Genomic DNA, 21,766 nt, shown 5'->3' on the forward strand with positions numbered 1-21,766 from the left:
CTATGATTGAAATTTTAGAACATGGATTTAGTTTGGTACATATTCTTAGTAAGTTCAGTGCAGAAGATATGAGCACATTCCATGCACAGGTTTTTTATGGTATAACGGCATCATTATTAAATGCCCATCATGATTCCAATGTCAAACCAAACATTGAGACAGCAGTGCGGCACCCTGTGCTTAGTTTCAGGAATCTTACAATGTGAACCAAACAAAATATTCTTGTGGGAAAAAATGGCACATCTTCTATCCCGCAAACCAAATGGCAGTTCTCATAAAGACGTGCCTGGACATCAGTCCAATCTCTCTAGAGTTACTTCTTTTGCTTTCTTTTTTAAGCCTGTGAATTGCTCTACCAGCTTCAGTTGCACAGCCCATTTCACCCTGACTCTGAATAAAATTCAAAGTTCTGTCCCTTCCGAGTTGTGACCAAGCCATTCCCCTGAATCTTCCACACATACATCAACTGCCGTCCTGCCTAAGATTTCGCTCACATTTGAAAACATCCACCGCCACACCACCGTTGAGCTCCAGGCTCATGATGCAGAGGACTGCATCCGGCACTGCCTCCAGCCACAGAAGGATTGTGTAGCTCCAACTCTGTTAGAGCTCCCCCTTCACCAGAATATGTCTCTCCAAACTTTATCTTCAGTCTGACCCATGCCTGTCCAATACATGGTTTTGACATCTGCCTCCACAAAACCATTGCACAACTCACCTGTCCACTTAAAAACATCTTCCTCCCCTTTGGCGAACCGAGAAACCCAGTAAATGAATCTAGATTTCCCTCATTTTGAGTCCTCCATAAGCTCCAGTCATTTGGAAGTCAATGGTCCAACAAAAAACATCACATTCTTCATAATGACAGTGCATGTTGTCATCTTCTTCCTCAACTGAGACACAGATGAGAAAAGCAAGCTGAACACCTTTGCCCCTGCAGCTATAGAAACTCCCTCACAGGGCAGCAGCTCAGCAGTAAGGTAGAGCTCTTGGGCAAGGCATCTACTTGGATGTTCTCACTTCCATTCCTCGAGAAAGTTGTTTTTTTTTGGGTGGGAGGGGGAGAGAATCATTCACTGAGTTTAGAATGTAGGGTAAGGCTACGTACTATAGACCCATTGTGGTCCGCCCCTTCGCCGGACCCCGCATACGCAGGAGCTTTGTGCACCAGGCTGCCCTTTATTTCAAACCACGCTTTTCTTCATTTTTCCACAAATTAACAGGGCCAACCACAACTAGCTTAAATTCTTCATTTTAGCATGCATACTCCCTTATTTTGTCCCATGAAGGCTATGATAGGGATTCAAGCACTATTTGGCAACCAGCTAGTTTATTAATCAAGAAGCTCCTTTCCAGAATTCACGCCACAATGTGACAATTACTAATTATGACTCACAAGAAAGTTCAGAACAAGTCTAGATAGACCATAGCTCACAAAAAAAGGATAATACTGGAGTTTTTTTTAACTCCATAAATAATATTTCTATCCTTTTCCAGCAACATTATAGACCGTGATGTTCTTCAGTGATCTCTTTATAAATCACAATATTAATTGAAATGAACATTATGGAATATATGGGCATAAAATTAAGGTGTAGCACCAATTTCTAAAAACAGTTTTAAAAATAAACAAATAAAACAAACAAACATACAAAAACTCAACTTTGAGGCTTGCACAATGAAAAATAGTTCACATGAAAAAACAAGTATTTTCCCCTTTTTCCTATTACTTGGTTGATACGTGAAAGTAGTTCATACAAAATCAAGTGGTCAATAATTAGCCAAAAAGAAATAAAAAAAGAAAAAAAAAATCAAGTCAATAATTACTGTGATAGAGCTACTTTATACCAATGGCAATTGACATGATAAGGTGATGGTGATTGACATGGAAATGGTGACAACAATGATAATATCATCAGCAGCAGTGGCATCAGTGATAGTAATGCTAGCAAGTGAGGTAATAATTACTAGAGGTAGCAGTTAACAGTGATTAATGCAACAACAATTGGGGACGGTGATAATGATACTACCGCCGATAGCTGTGTAGCAGTAATAGCAGTAATGTTGTAATGGTGGATGATAATGGTTAAGGAGTGGTAGTGGTGCAAGAGACAGTTGTGATAATAGCAGCAGCTATGACGACAACAGTAGCAGTAATGGTAGTAGCAGGGCTGTGCTAGTGGTAGTAGTGACAGGACCAATTGTAATGGTAGTTGTGGAGTGGTTGCAACAGTGATAGCACAATGATGGTGGTAGTGAACTGTGAAGTGAAAATGATTATCATACAATGATGCAAGTACAACGGTAGTAGCAGCTGGTGGTGGTTAAATTTGGGAATGATAAAGCATACAACAGTACCAGTTGTGAAAAATACTCTTCATATGTTTCTACTTAAAGCCAAAAGAATTATGCCTAAATCATCTTTAAATCTATTTACTGCAAAATGGCCTTATTTGGTGTAAAATCATTTCCAATATAAAGCATTTTACACCATACCAAACATAGGGAAAAGCATGTTTTACACTTAAAATCAGTTTACCAAGAAATTCTAGGCAGAAACAAAGCAAGTATGAAAAGGGGTATGCTGCAAATAGCCTCACCTGGGTAACAATTACAAGTCTCTGAAGATCCTGGTCATTGACAGCCACCTCATCATCTTCATCATCAATCCTTTGGAAGAATGGCAATAAAGAGAGACATAAGAATGGTTACCAAACAACAAACAATTAATTGGTGGTGAGAAGAAACAATCAGCAAAATTGCATTACATGATACGATTGAAATGTTGAAAGAACTTAAAAAGTACCAAATGGAAGTTGACACAGGTTTGAAAAACAGGCACGAACTCAACAAACAAACAATTTACACCAAAACAAAATAAGATCAAGTGATGCAAAGAAACTTGATACATCATTCCTACGCGAAGGCATACTTCTGTTGATTAAAAATTTCTTTTTATAGGGGTCCAAAGAAGGGAATGGATTACATAACAATCACATTGCCTCCCATAATTATAAAGTCCCCTCTCACAGCCCAATGAAGGAAAAATTCAGTCACCAAGAACCCAATTCATTGAGAAATTTTACAAGCATTAGAGCACCTGTTTACTAGTGCACACATATTAATGAAGAATTTCAATATTTCTCCATTAAAATGCCTGACAAACCTAAAAATGCAAGAGAATCATGAGAAAAGCTAAAGACAGGTAATTCATACTCATCTAGAACAAAATCAACACAAAGAATTGAACAGATTACACCACACAATCACAATTTCAACCCTACTAAAAACATCAATTCTGCTGAGAGATACCATGAGAAGAACTCATTATGTAAAAAGGGAAAAAAGCGCCAGTAGGGTTAAATCAAGCAGCATGAGTATATCATCTGGATTCGTAAATTTTAGCAATTATCTTACATGAGATAATTCCTCACAAAACAAACTGCCTACATGCCAACTTAATGAGTTGGTCACACAGTAGCACTGTTAAGAAGAGTAGAATATCTATTTAATATATATGACATAGACTTTGCTATCAAAAAATATATATGACAAAATAAATACAAACAAGGATTAGAATTCATTGCACTAGCTCTCAACTTATCTTTTTTTAATAAAACTCTCAATCTAAAATTTTATGATCCACACAGAGAATAATCTGTTCAAAAATTTTTTGAATGAATCAATGAGAACTATCTCCAGTTTACCATAATCAATAAAGTAATCAGTATCCTTCTTCTCCCCTCAATTCAAAGCCTAATTCACACAGAACAGTGATGGAAACCTCAATCCACAAGTCCACATTGTTTTCATCAACCCATCATCTCTATTAATAGCAACCAAAGATCTTGATGTGGATCTAGGATTCCAAATGACAAGCCACAACACCCCGGTGAGTAGAATTTTTTTGCAGATAACAATCCAACTTCAAAATCACATTCCCTGCCTTCTATAACAAAACCTTGTAAGCCTTGTGGTTCATGCATGACATAAATCAATCATATGAAACCCCAACCCTGGATTAAACTAGGATGAGTTTTGAGTAATCAAGAAACGTCAAGTGTTTAGATCCTACAACATGGTTCATAACATTAAACATGAAAATAAAAATAAATTATATTTGATGCATGAACTCTTGCTGTTTTTCAACTTATGCCCAAACAATTTGCTGAACATCAGCTTAAGTAATTTAAAATTATCAATTCCAGGCCAAAGCAATAGTACACGTAAGGTCCATTAGTCAAATTAGGATTTTTGTAATATTTTATGTTTCTAGAGTTTTGGCAAGAGTAACCAAATTGTGCAGACAATGTCTACTACCCAGGATGAATCTCCTTCTTCGTTTCATCTTCTTTGTGCAGTACCTCACAACACCAGTCAGACCTGCTATTACCAGACAGAGACAAAGATTCACAAAAGCAACAAAGCTTCTAGCTACCACTACCACCATCACAAAATCATTGATCAATGAAACCCCACTACCATCACCACATCCACCTTCTGGTGTCATCACCTTCACCTTTATACACTAAACAAACCCCACCAAATCCCATTTCGATTGCGCTAGCTGTCCCACAATTTCATATCAAAGAAAAGTCTCCAAACCCTTTTCAAGGGCCTTTGCAGTTAAAATTGAGTTAAAAAGACCAGCACCATTAACTTCTATCTCTTCTTTTGAAATGCTCTTAAAGTTTAGGGTACCTAAGGGTTCCAAAAAGAGGTTTCCATATTGTTGTTTTTAAAAATAAATACAAGGGATTATATCATTTATTTTCTATACTAAAAAAAACATCTGGCTAGCCATTTTTAAAATTGTTTCCAAAAATGAAAAAAGTGGAACTGCGTTTGGTTAAGTTGATCCAAGTGGTAATATGTTAGCAAAATAATAATTAGAATTATTATTACAAAGTGGGTTATAACCCATAAACCTTGGTTTCATTGCAGGTATGGGCAACTGCATCTGAAAACACAAGAAACACCTTAAAATTGTTTCCAATAAACCCATAACTTTTTAGGGGTATTTTTGGATATGCATTCAAAAATGATGTTTCGAAAAAACTTAATCAAAATACAAATTTTGTGTATTATTTGTATCCTGCATTTCCAATACAGAAAACTGTATTCGAAACCTTTCTAAAGAGTTCGAGAATCCTATAAACTCTTGATTCTCCTCAAAAATTGTTTATTTGAACACTAGAAATGTTTGGGTATAAATAATTTTTAAAGCCTAACGAATCAACATTGCCAATTGATTTTTTAAAGCGTGGGCAAATTGACATTTCAAAATTGAGTTTCCTTCCATCTTTTATTTTACCCTCAAAGATAAGTTTGCTGTATATAGCCCCTGGGACAACAAAGAGTTTGAGAATACTATAAAGACTTGATTCTCCGCACAATTCAGGCAATACCCTCCCCCTCCTACCAGTAGTACTACTAGTCCACTAGTGATAGCTAACTCAACCCTCCTCCCTACTGTATGCTTTGGTCTATGTTGCAAATGCTCAAATCATCTTTTTTTTTGGATAAGAAAAAATATATTAATGGGAAACTAAGTGCAATGAGCAAAACAAGATGTCCTCCAAAGAGCAAAAGGAAAATATGGGAAAACTACAATAACAGTCCAATATCTAATAAAGATCTGGCACCGATAAGACCCAAAGGGGGAAAAAAAACCAAAGGAATGGACCAAAAAAGGCCAAGAACACTGCTCTATCCCACAACAAACAAGGAGGGGTGGTTGTGCAATCCTTGAAAGTTATCGCATTCATCTCAATCCAAAGGGTCCACAAGATAGAAAAAAATGGCACTGCATCGTAAAACTCCTCCCTTCCTACTCTTGCTAAAACCCCAATATCTCCCTAATAAAAATATATATATTAAAAAAAAAAAAAGACACATCCACTGCCAAAAGGGAACCCAAGCTTCACCAAAACAAGAAAAGAGGGTACCTCAAATCTGGGTTCCCCCAACCTGCAATGAAGAAAGAAATAAGCATTTGTTTCACTGGACACACGGCACATCAAGCACAGATCAATGCTGAGAGCCTTGTAGGGCATTCTAACTAGCAAAAACCATGTGTGTTAATCCTTTTAAGAGCACAATCCAATGTTTGAATCGTGAAAGGAATATTTGCCTTCCAAATGATGCAGCTCCAAGGGAAGAGACTGAAGAAGATTTGAGAAGGTGAAGGAAGAAAGATTAGTGGAAAAAAGGCCTAAAGAATTTCCCTTCCAAACCCCCTCATGTACCCTATTGAATAGAACAAAATGATCCAAAGCATTAAGTGGTAAGGTCATTCACCTCTCTTTCATTAAGATTCCTAAAAAACAAAGAAATCCAACAATGAAAAACCCTTGAAAAATAAAGCAATGATAGATGCATTGTTAATGGTAGAAAGTTTAAAAAAGCCCTCACCCACCAACGCATCCTCCCAAAAATTGAACCTTGCCATTACCCACTTTAAATTGGGCAAGGAAAAGAAAAAGGCAAGCAATCCCAGATACAAACTTCGAGGGTCTTGCACGAGAAACAAGGCCACTTCCTCTAGAATCTCACCCATTCTAATGAATCCCATACTTTCTATCAACTTGTGCCGCAAGGAATTAACCTTTAGGGAACCTCCACAAACATTTCCTAATCAAACAAATGTTTTAGATGCCATATTGCCAAGCCCTAATCCCCCTTTAGATAATGTCTCTAAAATCCTCCTAGCTAACAAGGTGATCTCTCTTGTTACCAAAAATCAAAGTCCTAGCGACACTCTTGGGCATTCTAAAAGGAGATACAAAGTAAATATGGATATTAAATAGAGCAGCGCCAATGGGAGTAATACAACCCACCTGAAGATAAGTACATTTTTTACTCCTCCAACCTCATACCAACCTTCTCAATCACACATCCCAGAACACTACAGAATTAGGGTTGCTTCCGAAAGGGAGACTAAGACAGGATAGTGGCCATCTGAAAGCAGCACAAGCCGCCAGGGCCTTAAACCCCCCTAAATCATTAGTTCCTACCACCCACATTAATGCCAACCATCCCATTCTTGGACAAATCAGATCTTTAAAATAAAATAATTACTTTTCAGAATTTCACAACATTGTCCTCAAGAAACAGCATGGTACCATCAGCAAAGCAGAGATGTGATACCCTCACCTCCCTATTAACTGCCTTATCCTTGTCTTATCTTCTATATCCATGTCTAGCTTACCATGGATGTGTTGCTTCCATACTTTATCACTTGTTATACCACTCATCCTTCTTGGTATTCTCATTTCTACAATGTTTACCTTGTCGATATATTGTTTCTTAGTTGCCATATGCACTCCGATCCACATAGCATAGCTAGTCTTATAGTCGTCTGATGCAGTCAAAGCATGCTCAAAGCACTTCTTCATTTTACCTGACTGGCTCTAACTCCGCATTGCATCTTCTAAAAAATCCTCCTTCAACTTGCATAATAGATCCAATGTACTGAAATTCATTAGTACTAAGAATTTATTGACCATAAACTTCAATAATTTCTCCATTATTCCTCTTGAAATGACAAAATTTGCACATTTTATGTATTTTTTCTTGTTTCTAGAGAGCTTGCAACCTCTCAATACAAATGCTTCTGTTTATAATTTCTCTCTTTTTCTCTGCTTCATTAGGGTTTCTGCATATCCAGCTCCATTTGCCTCTAGCCGTCCTGTTCAATTTGCCCTCAATCATAGCGGAACAGATGAAGAAGGCATTCTTGAGGCAGCCAAAGGAATTTTTAAGATCAAAGAAATCTGAAAAGGGGAAGAGGCCTGGAGAAGGAGGGAATCGATTCTGGAAGAACATTAGTTAGGGTTTAAAGGCACCTAGAGAGGCAATTGAAGGACATTCATCAACAGGAATTTCCCCTTCACTACGTTTCAATCAGGGGTCACATATTTGCTGGTACTTGCCACAGTGCAAAGATAATGCGGACAACCATTATTCACTGCAACTACCTCCGCTATGTGAATAAATACCCACAATAGAAGAGACACTCAAACAATCCAGCCCATATATCCCCATGCTTCCGTGTAAAAGTAGGAGACCATATTATCATAGACCAGTGCAGGCCATTGTCAAAGATAGTGAGGCTTAATGTCTTGAAAAAGATTCCTGCTGGTTCATCCAATGGACGTGGAAGGAAGGCATTCACGTCAATGTAAGCTCAGCGTGTTAGTTTTTCCATTAGTTCAATATTTTCAGAGAACGAAACTAGAATGAGTTCATTTTATAACAGAATTTCTTTCTGCAATGTCTCTTTAAATTGTGGTCTTGAATTTAAAAAGCAAAATGTCCTATATTTGTGTGATGGTAGTAGACATTTGTGGTGAAATTCTGTCTCATGTGGAAGTGAGCACAATATTTTTTTCCTCAAGAAAAAATAATTTCTATCTTAAAAGGGCATCCCCGGCCTCAAGGCTCCCCACTTTACAAGCATAAGGGAAGGGTTATCACAGTGTACGCAGCCTTACTAACATATTTCTTCTGTGATCAAAAAAGGCTTCTCTTATAATTCCTACTTAGATTCTATCCCACCACTACTTTGTACATGGCTCATATGTTTATTTCCACATACTTATGATTTTGAATTTCTGTCTATTTAGGTCTTAAGAGTGTTTTCCCTCTATTCACCTGGAACTTTCATGATCCTTGTAATTTTGTTAAAAAATCTAGTTAACCAATTCACTATGTTATCTCCTAAGCACTTCCAAACTTCAATCGAGGATGTCATCTAGTGCTTTTCCATTTTTCATCACCTAATGTAATCTCAAATTTTTAGCCATTTTCTCAATTGTCAACTCTACTTTTAAGCCTTCTACTTGGTCTTCATAAAAAAATTCATTAAAATAAGTTTGCCATCTTTATTTTATACCTTCTTTAACAAAAAGGCTTAGTCCTTCTTTTTTAAACATATTTGATATTATGTAGATCTCTGCTCCTTCTTTCTGCAGCTCTAGCAAGTTTAAATGATGTTTTCCCCTTCTTTAGTAATGAGTCCAGTATATAAATTATCGCATGCCCTAAGTTTAGCTTCTAGCATCTTTTCTGCCCTCTTATACATTTTTTAAAATTTTTCAAGTTTATACATTGTTTCCATGACTTAATCCACATTTTTTTGGTCATAATTGTTTTTTGGATGTCCTAATCCCACCATCAACTCTCTTCACTATTCTTGCATCTTTCATTAGATTCAAATAAACCTATTTCTCTACTATTCACACTTGAAATTCCTCACACGTGAGCTTGATATAAATGGATGAACACCAACTTGACCAAAAATCTTCAGCTGTCTTACACCCATCCATGTATATAAACCACTCCTCCTCCCCTCTCAATATGATGAGGAACAACTCAAGTCAATATTTCTCTCCCTCACTTGTTAGTCTCTAGAACTCCCCCTTGAAGGGAGAAATTTCTACCTCCTAGAAGCAAGCCAAATTCTCCTATAGTTTCTAAACTAGGCCTTGCCCCTTCACCTTATGTGCCTCGGATGGCATTCCACATGCCTTCAAATCAATCTTATTCTAAGGCTTTACACTTGGAATATCTGGAGAATTAACTCTTATTGTCAATCATCCACATTTATGAACTACAGGCTCTAACACTCGAAGGATAGAGCATCAGATGCTGAGCAAAAGCTGTAACTAATAGAGAGAGTGCTAATCAAATGCCATGTTTCAATTGTTACTTGACCTACACCCTAAGCCTCCACTACACAAGACAACTACTGTTTATAATAGAACTAGGCATCCTAAGAGTGTTTGTATCTTCCTTATTTCTTATTGTCTAGTCACTTTCTTTTATCATTTTTTTTATATTTTTATATTGTTTCTCCCTTTACGGTCCACCACCTAGCTCTTTACTTCTCTTACATTGATCTCTGTTATTTTTTCTCTTCCTTTTTTTAATGCCAACATATAACAACATACTTTTTTTTATCAGTACCTACCAACATACATCTAACAATAATACATAGCAGGCTTGTAGCAAATGAGTTTAATAAAAAATTTTATTTTTGTGACACCCTAGAGGCTGCTTGATTTCTTGTACTATGGTTTGGCATCCCCTTGAAGCCCCTTTACTATATTCTTTTTTACCGATCAAAAAATATAATACATTATCTTGCACAGTAAATCTTTATCTTCAAACAACTTTACAATTCTTACATAATAAATGACATATCCACTTAGCGGGAGTGAGGGGGGACTATTTGGCTTTATTGTGTTCACTTTCGAAAGTTATTTAGTGCTCTCTTCTTAAAGCATGTATTCATTGTTATAAGATCATACAATACAGTAAACTCCAAGATCATCCAATCATAACTCCCATTATCCTTTCATTTGTGACCATTTAAATTTGCTTCTATGAACATTACATTCCTTGTATAATATCAACCATATCTTTCCAAAATTGCCAATTAACATTTTTTGCTAAGCCTGCTCAAGGAGCAATAGCACTAACAATATTAATTATCTCGTCCCTAGACCCATTTAATCTTTACGATTCTATCTCCACCTCATTTATAATCCACAACACAATCTCTTAAACCTTAATCTAGGATGATGCATACCCGATTCTTTTTTTTTTTTTTTCCTGACCTACCGAAGTTTAAATCCAGGCCTTTCAATTTCTTTGGAGTTTTTCCCCACCCACCTAGTTTCTTAAGGCAAATTATATTATTTTTATTCTTATCATTGTATCAAATATCTCCATGCTTTTTACAAGTAAATCTATATTCCAAGTTGCTAATCTAATCCTTCTCATCTGCCCACATCCAAAACTTTCACATATTTTACACGTGTGGTTTGCCAACAAAGAATCACTTCAGGGTAACTACCTAGACCATCCTTGCCTATTTTCACTACACCCAGGCCATAAAAGTGCCATGCATACTCGTGGCCATTCTCCATCGAAAGGATTCATATCATACAGATCTTACAAGTTTTACGGGCCAAACACCTAATGCAACCCTCTTCCTTTACCCAGGCTTGGGATCACTGAGGGTGGAAAGAGTTAAGACACTGCATGTATTTTCATACACTGAAATGGAGCTGAAACAAATTCTTCACTTATCTTCTGCATGTTCTTCATTCAATTTTTCTCTTCCCATTCCTTTCCATAAAATAAATGTGACATGCGTGCAACACCCAAGCCGGAGATGGATGCGACTCAAAGTGTAATCCAAAAATATATATAAAAATTTGTTCTGAAATAAATAACCGCAAAGAATTTTTTAGGGGTTTGACAAATCTAGAAAGAGCAGGGTTTTATGGAGATGTGTCATTTTTGCTACAATGGGGACCCTTTGGTTCAAGAGGGAAGTTAAGAGCCTTCAAGGACCACAAAGCTTCTCCTAGTTGTTATAGGACAGAGTTGTGTTTCTGGCCTCTTTTGGGCTCTTTCTTTTGGGCTTTTCTGGGGGATATCGCCGCCCACCCGGCAAAGGGATTGGAGGGCAGCTATTTGTAATTATTTATACAGCTTTCTTTTGTTTCTTTGAAGGACATCTTGTTCTCCTCTCATTGTACCTTCTCTTCATATATTTTTTTTCTTTTTGAAAAAAACAAAAAACAAAAAATCTTTTACATGACTCTGAATCCTATAGAAGCAAACAAATGAAGCACAAGCATCATACAATCAAAAACACATCGTACCTTCTAATTGAAAAAGGATCCTTCTTTACTGTTTTCTGCTCCAGTTCTAATTCTTCATCCAGCAAGAAAGCACTTGCAAAGTCATTTGAGAGGTCACTTAGATTCCGTATGGCCATGTCAGATTGCATTTGCAAACTTTCATTCTGAGGTTTATTGAATCTTGCTGACTCAATTCCTTCCGAAGAGTCACAAGAAGTGCCAATGTCAGAGAACTCTCTGGTTAACTGAGACACCAATCTAACAGCTAAAACACCATTTCCTTCATTTGATGTCTGTGCTCCACAATCAGTAAGAACCTTCTCACTCGCATTTTCTTCAGTGCTATTCTGCCGTTCTTCAGAAAAATCTCCTTTTGATGGGAAGTGCTTGGCTACATATCCGTTACTTGATGAAAATTCAACATTCCCAACAGATGGATCAGTTGCACCATCATCACTGAACCCGCTATTCTTAAGAGAATTGCCAACCTCATCCACAGGCTGACCCTTGGGAGCCTCAGCTTTATGCTCAGCAGAAGTCGGAAGCCACTTTGCCCACTCATCACGTCTTCGTATCTTGTCAACCTGTAGAAATAACAAGCAAGAAGCACAGCATACAAAAGAAACATCACTTGCCAGCACAATTCTATGCTTTTAGAAATTAAGTTGCCAACTTAGCATCCCATCAAAATTTATCTAATCTCATGTAGCAGACCTCCTAAGGTTATGAAGGCAGACCCTAACTACTGCGTTAATTTATTGACATTATACTTATTACAATTTTGTCTACTTTGAAAAATTAGGTTTTCCCTCTCACAGATCTTTTTCACGCAACTTGAAGATAGTTGATAGTATCCATAAAAAATCATAGAAGTTAAGCAAAAAAATTTTTTAAAAAAAAGGAGTATTTAACATCAAATATAGGAATTCATATTAAACACAAAGAAATTTTCCTAAGTATGATTTTGCTATTTACTCAAAACATAGGAGTTAAGAAATTTTAATAAATATGATTTTCTATTTTTTTAAAAAAAATGGGAGTTTTTTTTACATAACATATGAAAAAAAATTTAAAAAGAAAGGGCATGTAAATATTTTTGTAATTTCTTTATAATAAACTGAGTCAGACATCATGAATATCTATGATTTTAAAATTTAGGACAATAGATAAAATGAAAGGTAAAAAAAAATAATAATAATAAGGTAACCGAAATTACTAGCATAAAATCAAGTCAAAAAAAATCTATACTACATATAAAAATACAAATAGTACGAATCAATTTGCGTAAAATATCCTTATATCTTTCAAGTAAGACAACAAATTTATAAAAAATAATTAAATTCAACTAAAAATAGATAAAATTATATGACAAGTTTTTGTTACCTTTCTAACAATTTCTCAAACTCTTGTTAAGTGTCTAACATTACTCAAACAAACAATAATTTATCTTCTAAATGATAAATGCAAGAAATAAAATCATAAACCTAGAACCACCTTCCAAGTAATAAAGGCCAAATTTATTCAAAATTAGGAGAACAAACTAATTAACAATTAAGTAAATAAAAAATAACAGTTACAAACATTCTAACAGACAAATCATCATTTATATTAATGTTTAATTATTCATATTTATATAAACTGTGCATCTCCACTAATGGTTTCTCCATACCTGTTGAAAAATGTAATTTTATTTAAATATTTTATAAATCACAACCATAGAACAATATCTTCACCTCCCCTATATAATTATTCCTTTTAAAATTCAATTCAAAGAACAATGTTATACTCCAAACGAAAAAAGGTATAACTACAACAAGAAGGCATTATGAAATTTTTGTTTAAATGTATATAGAATCACACTAGATAACTATATTACAATTTTTAAAAAATAAGAATCTAAATTTGGGTAAAACACATGCTACAAAGGCATTATTAAAATATAATTCTAGTATTTTTATGTATGATAAGTGTCATATTTCAATAATTGCAAAACCACACTGACTCTATAAAGTGTCGTGTATATTATGTATTCATAACACTAACACTCTCTTGACACTTTCTCAGCATGCAAGTGATTTTATTTCATTTTATTTTTACATAAAAAGAATCACCAAAGAAAAGCAATACAAATTTTGGTTTTTCAAAAATATAATTCTACATTGTGTTGTAGCATGATCCTATATATCAATTAAGAATAGTTTTCACAAATAAATTTGGGTATTATTATACTAACTTGTAAAAATTAATAATAATAATAATGTATTCTCTTATGACAAAAAATAATAATAATAATGATAAAGTATTATCAGTTAATGTGCTAAAAAATATTTAAGTATATTAAGGCAGTGCGAGGGAGCATTGATTTTGGAGCTAAAATTTGCATTTGTATGGATTTGGAAGAAAATACAATTCCGCATTACATTTTATTCAAATCCATATAAATTCAAATCAAAGATCCAACTTCCATATTCACAAGGTAAGAATTTTCTGAACATATCAGTCAAGATCATTAATTCGCAATGCACGTGACGTATTAACTAGTAAATAAATATATAAAATAGAAACCAAATAACACAGTAATACTTTGACACTTAGTCCTTAATCATTGAAATATTATAAAGAATATCATTATCTAATCTTTTACAGATAAAATCCACAATACATCATTTGACAAAACCCTGTCATATTTGCAACTTTATTTCATGAGCGGGATAATTTTTGTAATGCCCATTTTCTCAAGGATGACTCTAAATGTTAGAAAACAGATGAATAAAGACAGTCAAATACAAAATCAGTTATCTTGCTTGAACTGAACTGAGATTAAACACTAGCTGCAGCTTCCACAAGCAATTAAAAACTCTGATAGACAAAGAATGGCAAGGTCTAAAAATCTTTTATTATTCACTATTTTTTTTTTTAATATTAGATCAAATTCAGATAGCAAATAAAACAAATTCAAAAAGATTTCATTGATGAGCAAGGAAAAACAACCATGCAATTTTAAATCTGACACAAATGGAGCTCCTCTAAACTGACCTTGACCCAAAATGGAGACAAGTTCAAACTACAGTGAAATGGATGTCATTCCTCCCTTTATTTTCTGTTAAAGAATAATATGTATGAACACTGATCTTCAAATCATACATCTTCTATTTTAATCAATGACCTCTAGGTATTAATGCAACATGCATCCCATTGCATCAGGGCGCCATCCAAATACAAGATCAAATTCAAAAAAAAACCATGAAAAGAACCTTATCAACCTTGAGCACATAATTCTAGGCAAACTTTTCAAGAAACAAATGTTATTTTGATTAATCCATCTTGTTTTGATGAATTATGAATATCCCACTCGGTTAAAGTATAGCATAAAGATGAATAGCTCACATCACCAACTTCTCAATAGGAAAGTAAAAGACCACAGGGGATATTGTGATGCCTTAGTGTTGAAGAAAATTAGCAACTTGGAAAAAAAAAATTAAATAACATACAGCATATTCGGCCTCAACATTGCTCAAAATAAGCACGAAGTAAAGTGTGTTTGTACATGCAAAATGAACTAACAATCTAGAGGGGAAAAAAAATTTTGATAGAATTTTGAGGAAAAAAATGTGAAGACAAAAAAAAAAATGATATTGCATACCCAGTGGCATACAAGCTTATAATTTTGGCCCTCATTCTAGCAGTTAAAATGCCAGCTTGATAGTATTTTTGACATAATCGATACCTAGATCGTTTACCTTGACAAAGAAATACTTACTAGCGTTGATGAAGAGGTGATCGTGCATTGCTAGTTTGCTACTAAGGCATGAACACCGACGGGTAGCAATAGTATATGTATTCTTTACATGGGAATCTTTAGTGGATTCTTATATGGGATTTAGCCTTGTATTCACTATTTTTGTTTAATTCATGTAATCATAGATTTTGTTTGAATTGAAACTATAATATCATTTTATAGTTCATGCAAAAAAAAAAATTATGTAACAAATTGAGACATTCATCAGAGATACTACTTTTGCCTTGGGCATCAATAGAATTGAAAGAAGAAACCCCATAAATTCACAAATTAGAAACCATGTTAGCCCTTGTTTGGCAGCCAGCAAACCTACACTAACAAATAGATGTTTAATAAACTACTTTTGTAAACCTCCACTAAATTATTATGTTATAGCTAATGGGAAAAAATTTCTGTGAGAAAATTATTATTCAGCACCATTTATTAGAAATCCTGGTTTTGCCTCATCCACCAATAGAAATTGAACAAAAGAACCCCATAAAATCGCGAATTAGAAACCATGTCCTTAAGATGGGGCTCTGATTCCGTAGCAAGCAAACCTACACCAACAAACCAAAAATTAAACACCCAGAAACCAAATCGATTATTGATATCTAACCTGCACTTCCACAGTACTCGAACTCTGCAGGGCATCAAGAATAAGTGGTATGTCTGTACTCATTTTCTTGACCTAGAACAACAAGAGAATAATGAGATGACAATCTTTCAAGCTACATAATAAAAAGTGAGTATTAATAAAATTGACATATTAGTTGCATTGCAACAATTGGGTATAAAATGAGAGGACCTGTGTAAGCATCATACACTAGCATAATATTTTTCTGCATTCCAGCATGAATAATATGTATTTATACCAGAAGTCTGGAACATACCCGTTTGAAGTCTGCAATGATGGATATAGGTACCCATCCATGGTCATCCATCAATGAAATCAAGTAATGGTCATTCTGCAAATTTGCATCACTGCCAAGAAAGGAAAAGCCCATCAAAAAATACATCTCTGCCAAGAGAATGGAAATATACTATAACAAAATAGTCTATAACATTAATAATTGTGAACCAAAAAAAAAACAAAAAATCTAAGAAAAGTTCAATGAGCATACCACAATGTTCATTGATTTGCAACATAACATTTGAGAATGCAAGTTCAATACAGTGAGGGGAACTAAAAACAATTGCAGCCATCATTACAAGTGACCGTAAGAATTTGAGTAGGATCTAGTTTACATGCCAGGAAAAAAAAAAATTCAAACAGCTGTGCTGTGAGATTGAGCAGTGAGCACCACCCCTTTAATGGTCCAAATATGGCTATACACCATTACGTTTGAATTCAATCTAAAAGACTCAGAACCTACTCAATGCCCAAAAATCCTCCACAGAACATACTCATTATACTTGAGCATCAACATGAATTATTCAGATATGCAGCAATGATTGAAACATCCACAAACCCTTGTGGACCATTCTCTACTTTTACCAAGAAAGGGCCGAATTCATGGTAAGACAATTGATTTTGTCTATGACTCACCTGAAATAATATTCAATTTGTTTTACAATGTTAGCCTTCAGAGCTACAGTCTCCGGTTGTAGCATAGGAGGTCCTGGAGCAAGAGGCTGCGGAATGAACCGGGGTGGATGTGGTCCCCTTATAGAACCTGGAGGCAGAGGAGCAGGAAGATAATATACAGATGCAGGACCTGTACCACAGAAGTAAAAGTCTGGGATGAAAATGCCAGTAAAAATAAAATTGACAAAAACCAAATATTATGCACTAGTCCATAGAATATGGAAAATGAAGAATATCTAATATTGTATCTAAAACAAACAAGTCTCAGTAGTGGGATTGAGTTAATACCAGGAAAGCTTGGTCCAACCATGAAACCTGGAGATGGACCAAAAAATGGAGGCCTCACAAAAGGCCTTGGCCCAATACCTTGCGGCATATGAATGTTATTTCCAGAACTAAATGCTCTCTGAGGATGCCATACGTGATTAAAATGACCAACAGGTTCTTGCATATTAGGTCTTCTATTAGGAAAATTGACAGCATAAGCACTAGGATCTCCTCGTGGTTGAGGCTGAATGCTTCTACTAGTGTCCATGCCATGAACAGGTGGGACAAACGTTTGCATGGGTGTCTCACATCCAGACTTGACTAGAGAAGTTTCAACACCCGGAAAGGGTCCAGGGCAAGGCTGGTAAGCATAACCAGAAACAGGTATATGCGGTGCAGGAAGCATAGTATGAAAAACTGGTGGAACCGGTGGTTGATGATAAGGTAAGGGTACAGGATAAGGGGGTGCAACATTCCCATTGCGCTTTGAGCCTGATTTGTGATGACGAAACTGTGAATGCTTGTGTGAGGGATTAGGGGATTTTTGTTGCCCAGATGATCCCTGAAAAATGAAAATTTTATGTACAAATTTGAGAACACAGTCAGAAACCAAATGAACCAACAGTAACATGAAACAATTTACTGATTACAATTAACTTACAACTTTATGCCATCCATAATGATTTTGTACTGTTACCTTCTCTCTCTTTCAACAACATTAAGCACAATGCAGGCATGAAAGAGAAAGTTTATAGTTGTTAACTTATTAGGAATAACTTTGCATTTGGGTTATTATAGCAGTGTAGCCCATAAAGAGCAAGTTAGTAATTTTATAAGTTATAAAATAGTTGCCTATTTATGCAGTTCGTTGCATGAAATGCAGTCAGTTAAATGAATTTAAAATGATTTGTTTGCTAAAATTTCCTTATTTGACGAAGCTCTCAATCCAAAATTTTCTAACATTCAAAACATTGTGTTTGAGAACACCAGATTTGAGCTCTGGATTTGTGGCTGCATTGAATTCAACAAAAATCAATACAAGTTTGTATTGCATTTCGTCCAAATCAACACAATTCCCGATCTAAGGCTTAACCAAAGAAGTGCTATAGAAAGGGTTATGAAGACATTAATTAACTCTACGCAGTCAGATCATTTTCAACTAAATATAGCACAATATTGCATTCTTTTTATGCCTCATTTTTGAAATAAAACGAATATTAAGAAGCAACATCTGAACACTTTCCAACCAATTTACTGGCTCAAACCAAACAAAATAAACTTAAAAATTTTCTCCTTCACTGAAAAATAAAATGAAATCAAAATTTCGTGTTATAAAAAAAGAAAAGAAAACTGATGGAATATAACATCTAGTGAGAAATAAAGTTACTTAAAATTTAAAAGTGTAACATAAACAAGAATAAAAAGAAACCATACTACAAGGCATATAAATTTCCCTAACACTGCATTTAAGAATATGAACATGTACTTAAAGATATGAATTTTTTTTGTTTAAATGAACAAAATCAATTCAAAGATTTTTGTATTGAGAGTTGTCCAAATCCAGATGAGTCCTACATCCATGTCCTCAAGCGCACCATTGGAACTTTGTTAGCAGAGAAGCAGACATCTAAGTTCCCAATGACCATCCTGGATGACCTTGAAAAGCTGCAGCAACAGAGGAGGGAAGGACAACATGTATACAAGGCTCATTATCTTTGTTCTTACCAAGTGAAATCATGATTCAGAAGGATCACAGTTAATTAGAAAAATGCAAAAAAGAAAAAACATGCATACAATTTGATACATCTTAGCAATCTTCGACATCTAGATTGCTCGTACTCAAATCATGATTCAGAAGGATCACAGTTAATTAGAAAAATGCAAAAGAGAAAAAACATGCGTACAATTTGATACATCTTAGCAATCTTCAACATCTAGATTGCTCGTACTCAAATCTTCCAATCCTGATCTTCCACTTGCAAATGATATAACAAGCAAGGGCTTCCATAGAAATATGTTACCAGATACTCAGACCTAAGCACTCCCCATAGAATGCAAGATAATCATGAAGCTGGGTGCTGAAATCTTCTCGCCCACTTAACTGCCAGCATTTTTCAACCGTCCCTTCCATTGCAATCACACAGTGAGAAATAAAACTATCCGTGACTTGTTCCCCAGAACTAGTTATATTGATGATTTTTTCAATAATAATGCTACTGAATATAGAATCAGAAAGGAGGCTTCCACAGACAAATTTAGTTAACGTCCATGAATGGCTCCCCAAGGTCCTCCAAAGGTAGTAAGTTCACAAAATATTAATATTTAGAAATATTTCGAAACATAAACAAACCCAATGTAATGCTTCAGAAAAACTTAGCAAGCTCGCGAAAGCTCCAAGTTTCTCAAACCAAAACCCACATAAAAACTCACACAAATCTTTCTTTCCAATTATAACACTACAAACATAATATAACAAAAGAAATAGTGATGAAAATAAGTAGATGAACAATCACATCCCAGTTCATTTAGTAAAGGGCGACGGGTAACAAGCACTAAAATCTGACCCACCTGCACCCCAGCAGAAGGCGGCGGAGGAGGCGGAGCAACCCCATCCACAGCGGCCGTGGCCACCGCCACCAGCGGCTTCACAGCAGAATCCGTATTCTTCGGTCGCTGAGCATCGGACAGAGCAGGCCATGACTCCGCGCCCATCACCGGAGCATCACTACCGCCCTTGGCATCACCAACCGGCCTCTTCCACGGAGACTTGGGCCCACTTCCCGCCTCCTTCTTATCGGGCCCACCTTCATTCTCCGCCATCGCCATCCCTCCGATCTCCTCCAACGCCGAAACCAATCGATCACAACCCTCCAAAATCAACGAAGCAAAACTACTCCCACTTTAACTCTCTCTCTCTCTCTCTCTCACACACAAAAACAAAGATCACTATCCACTGAAACAGAAGCTGATTCTGCTGCAACTTCGTCCGACAATGACTTCCAAAAGCTCCATTCTCTCTTCAAAAACCCTTTGAGAAGCTGACGTACTGCGTCTGAATTACACTCTTTCTAGCTGTGATCTGAGTAAAAAGAGTAAGCTGCCTTGCTTCCCGCACTTGGACTGGTGCGTCAATGCAGGGAGGCGGCTGAGGGCAATGCAGGGAATTTGTGCATGAGAGAGAAAAGTAGAGAGAGACAGAGAGAGGGACGGGGTAGAGGGTTAGGGTTTTTATGGACAGATAGATTGACAATTGCAGACGCAACAGCACAGTGCGATTCGGTTGAAAGGGCGGACCCGAAATGTGCTTTTGGGTATGGGTACGGGTGTGGATCAAGTTTTTGCTCATTCCTAATACTACTATACTACTATTTACAGTTGACTGGGGCAAATCCACGTGGCAGTATATTAGTGGTGGATACACGGATTCACTCTTCTTTAGACAAAAAATGTATTTTGCATTTGCATGAATCATAAAAGATAAATGTTGCATCAGAGGTTTTTTTTTTTTTTTTGGCTTCTGAACTTTTAAAATGTGAAAATTTTGATCTAAGCATGTTAACCAGATTTTTCATGTAACCAAAGTACCAGATTTTTCATATAACCAAAGTAGCATGGGCCCGATAATCATTTTCATAAATACAATTGGTTTGTTTTTTTTAATGTTTTTTAAAAACTTTGCTTTTAATTTTCTTTAAATTCATAACATAATTTGTATCCTTTTAATTATGATTATAAATTTTAAACTTATTAGAAAAATGTTTGAAAATAATTTTATTTTATTAGATTTAAGCACTATGGTATACTCGATACTTAAACTCCACGTGTTATGCACTATATAGACACCCCAATTTGTTCGAGGTCTTATATTACAAAAATAAAAGGAAAAAAAGATTTTTTATTTCACACGAAAAAATACAAAAAACAAAATGCAGAGAAAAGGAAAATACATTTTTATATTGGAAAAAATATAATAAAAATGAAAAAATGTGGGTCAACATCTTCAAGCTTCCAATTTAAACTTGTAAGGAAAAATTAACAAAATAAACGTGAGTGAAATGTGCAAAAAAAAACTTAAATAAAATTGATTGGCATGATTGGTCAAATTATCAATTTGTGTTGAGTTTGATTGATCAATTAGAAATTGATTGATCAAATCAAATTTAAAAGTTGATTAAATATCCAGAGCCTATAAATAAAGGCTTTTGTAAGGGTTAAAAACAGTACAATAAGAGAGGATGAGAAAAAAAAAAAGTTTCATGCTAAGAAAAAGTGAGGGAGGAAAAAAATTATTTTTACTGAAAATTCAAGATTATAGGTATTTGTGCAGTTAGTTTGACCTAAATGATCGGATGGTTATTTCTTGTCTGATTGAGTTCAACTTTTGATATATGGTCTATGACTCATCCTTCTTAAATTTGGACGGTTGAATTGTCATTTGAACTTTTGCAACGTCAACTACATGACTTAAACAATAGC

At 35.3% G+C, this 21,766-nt stretch overlaps 1 protein-coding gene and 1 pseudogene across 3 annotated transcripts in view; one reads left to right on the top strand and one right to left on the bottom strand.

The window, feature by feature from the left end:
* The window catches only part of LOC131147836 (la-related protein 1A), a 40,275-nt gene extending 19,684 nt beyond the window's left edge, over positions 1 to 20,591 (bottom strand). Inside the window, exons 1-7 of one of the 3 annotated variants that reach the window (XR_009134946.1) lie at positions 19,859 to 20,563; positions 17,312 to 17,852; positions 16,985 to 17,153; positions 16,329 to 16,419; positions 16,055 to 16,126; positions 11,679 to 12,241; positions 2,601 to 2,670 (exon numbers count right to left, since the gene is read on the bottom strand). Coding sequence is in view for 2 of the 3 variants with exons in the window: in XM_058097442.1 (XP_057953425.1) it covers positions 2,601 to 2,670; positions 11,679 to 12,241; positions 16,055 to 16,126; positions 16,329 to 16,419; positions 16,985 to 17,153; positions 17,312 to 17,852; positions 19,859 to 20,116 (1,764 nt within the window). In the remaining variant the exon portion in view is untranslated. Of the gene's footprint in view, positions 1 to 2,600; positions 2,671 to 11,678; positions 12,242 to 16,054; positions 16,127 to 16,328; positions 16,420 to 16,984; positions 17,154 to 17,311; positions 17,853 to 19,194 lie in introns of all 3 variants that reach the window. The other 2 variants (XM_058097442.1, XM_058097443.1) reach the window with 2 other exon arrangements.
* On the top strand, positions 2,810 to 8,429 carry LOC131149833 (small ribosomal subunit protein uS17z-like; annotated as a pseudogene).
* Positions 20,592 to 21,766: the final 1,175 nt, after the last annotated feature.

This window comes from Malania oleifera, chromosome 2 (assembly GCF_029873635.1).
Source record: "Malania oleifera isolate guangnan ecotype guangnan chromosome 2, ASM2987363v1, whole genome shotgun sequence".
In the NCBI taxonomy this organism is placed as follows: Eukaryota; Viridiplantae; Streptophyta; class Magnoliopsida; order Santalales; family Ximeniaceae; genus Malania; species Malania oleifera.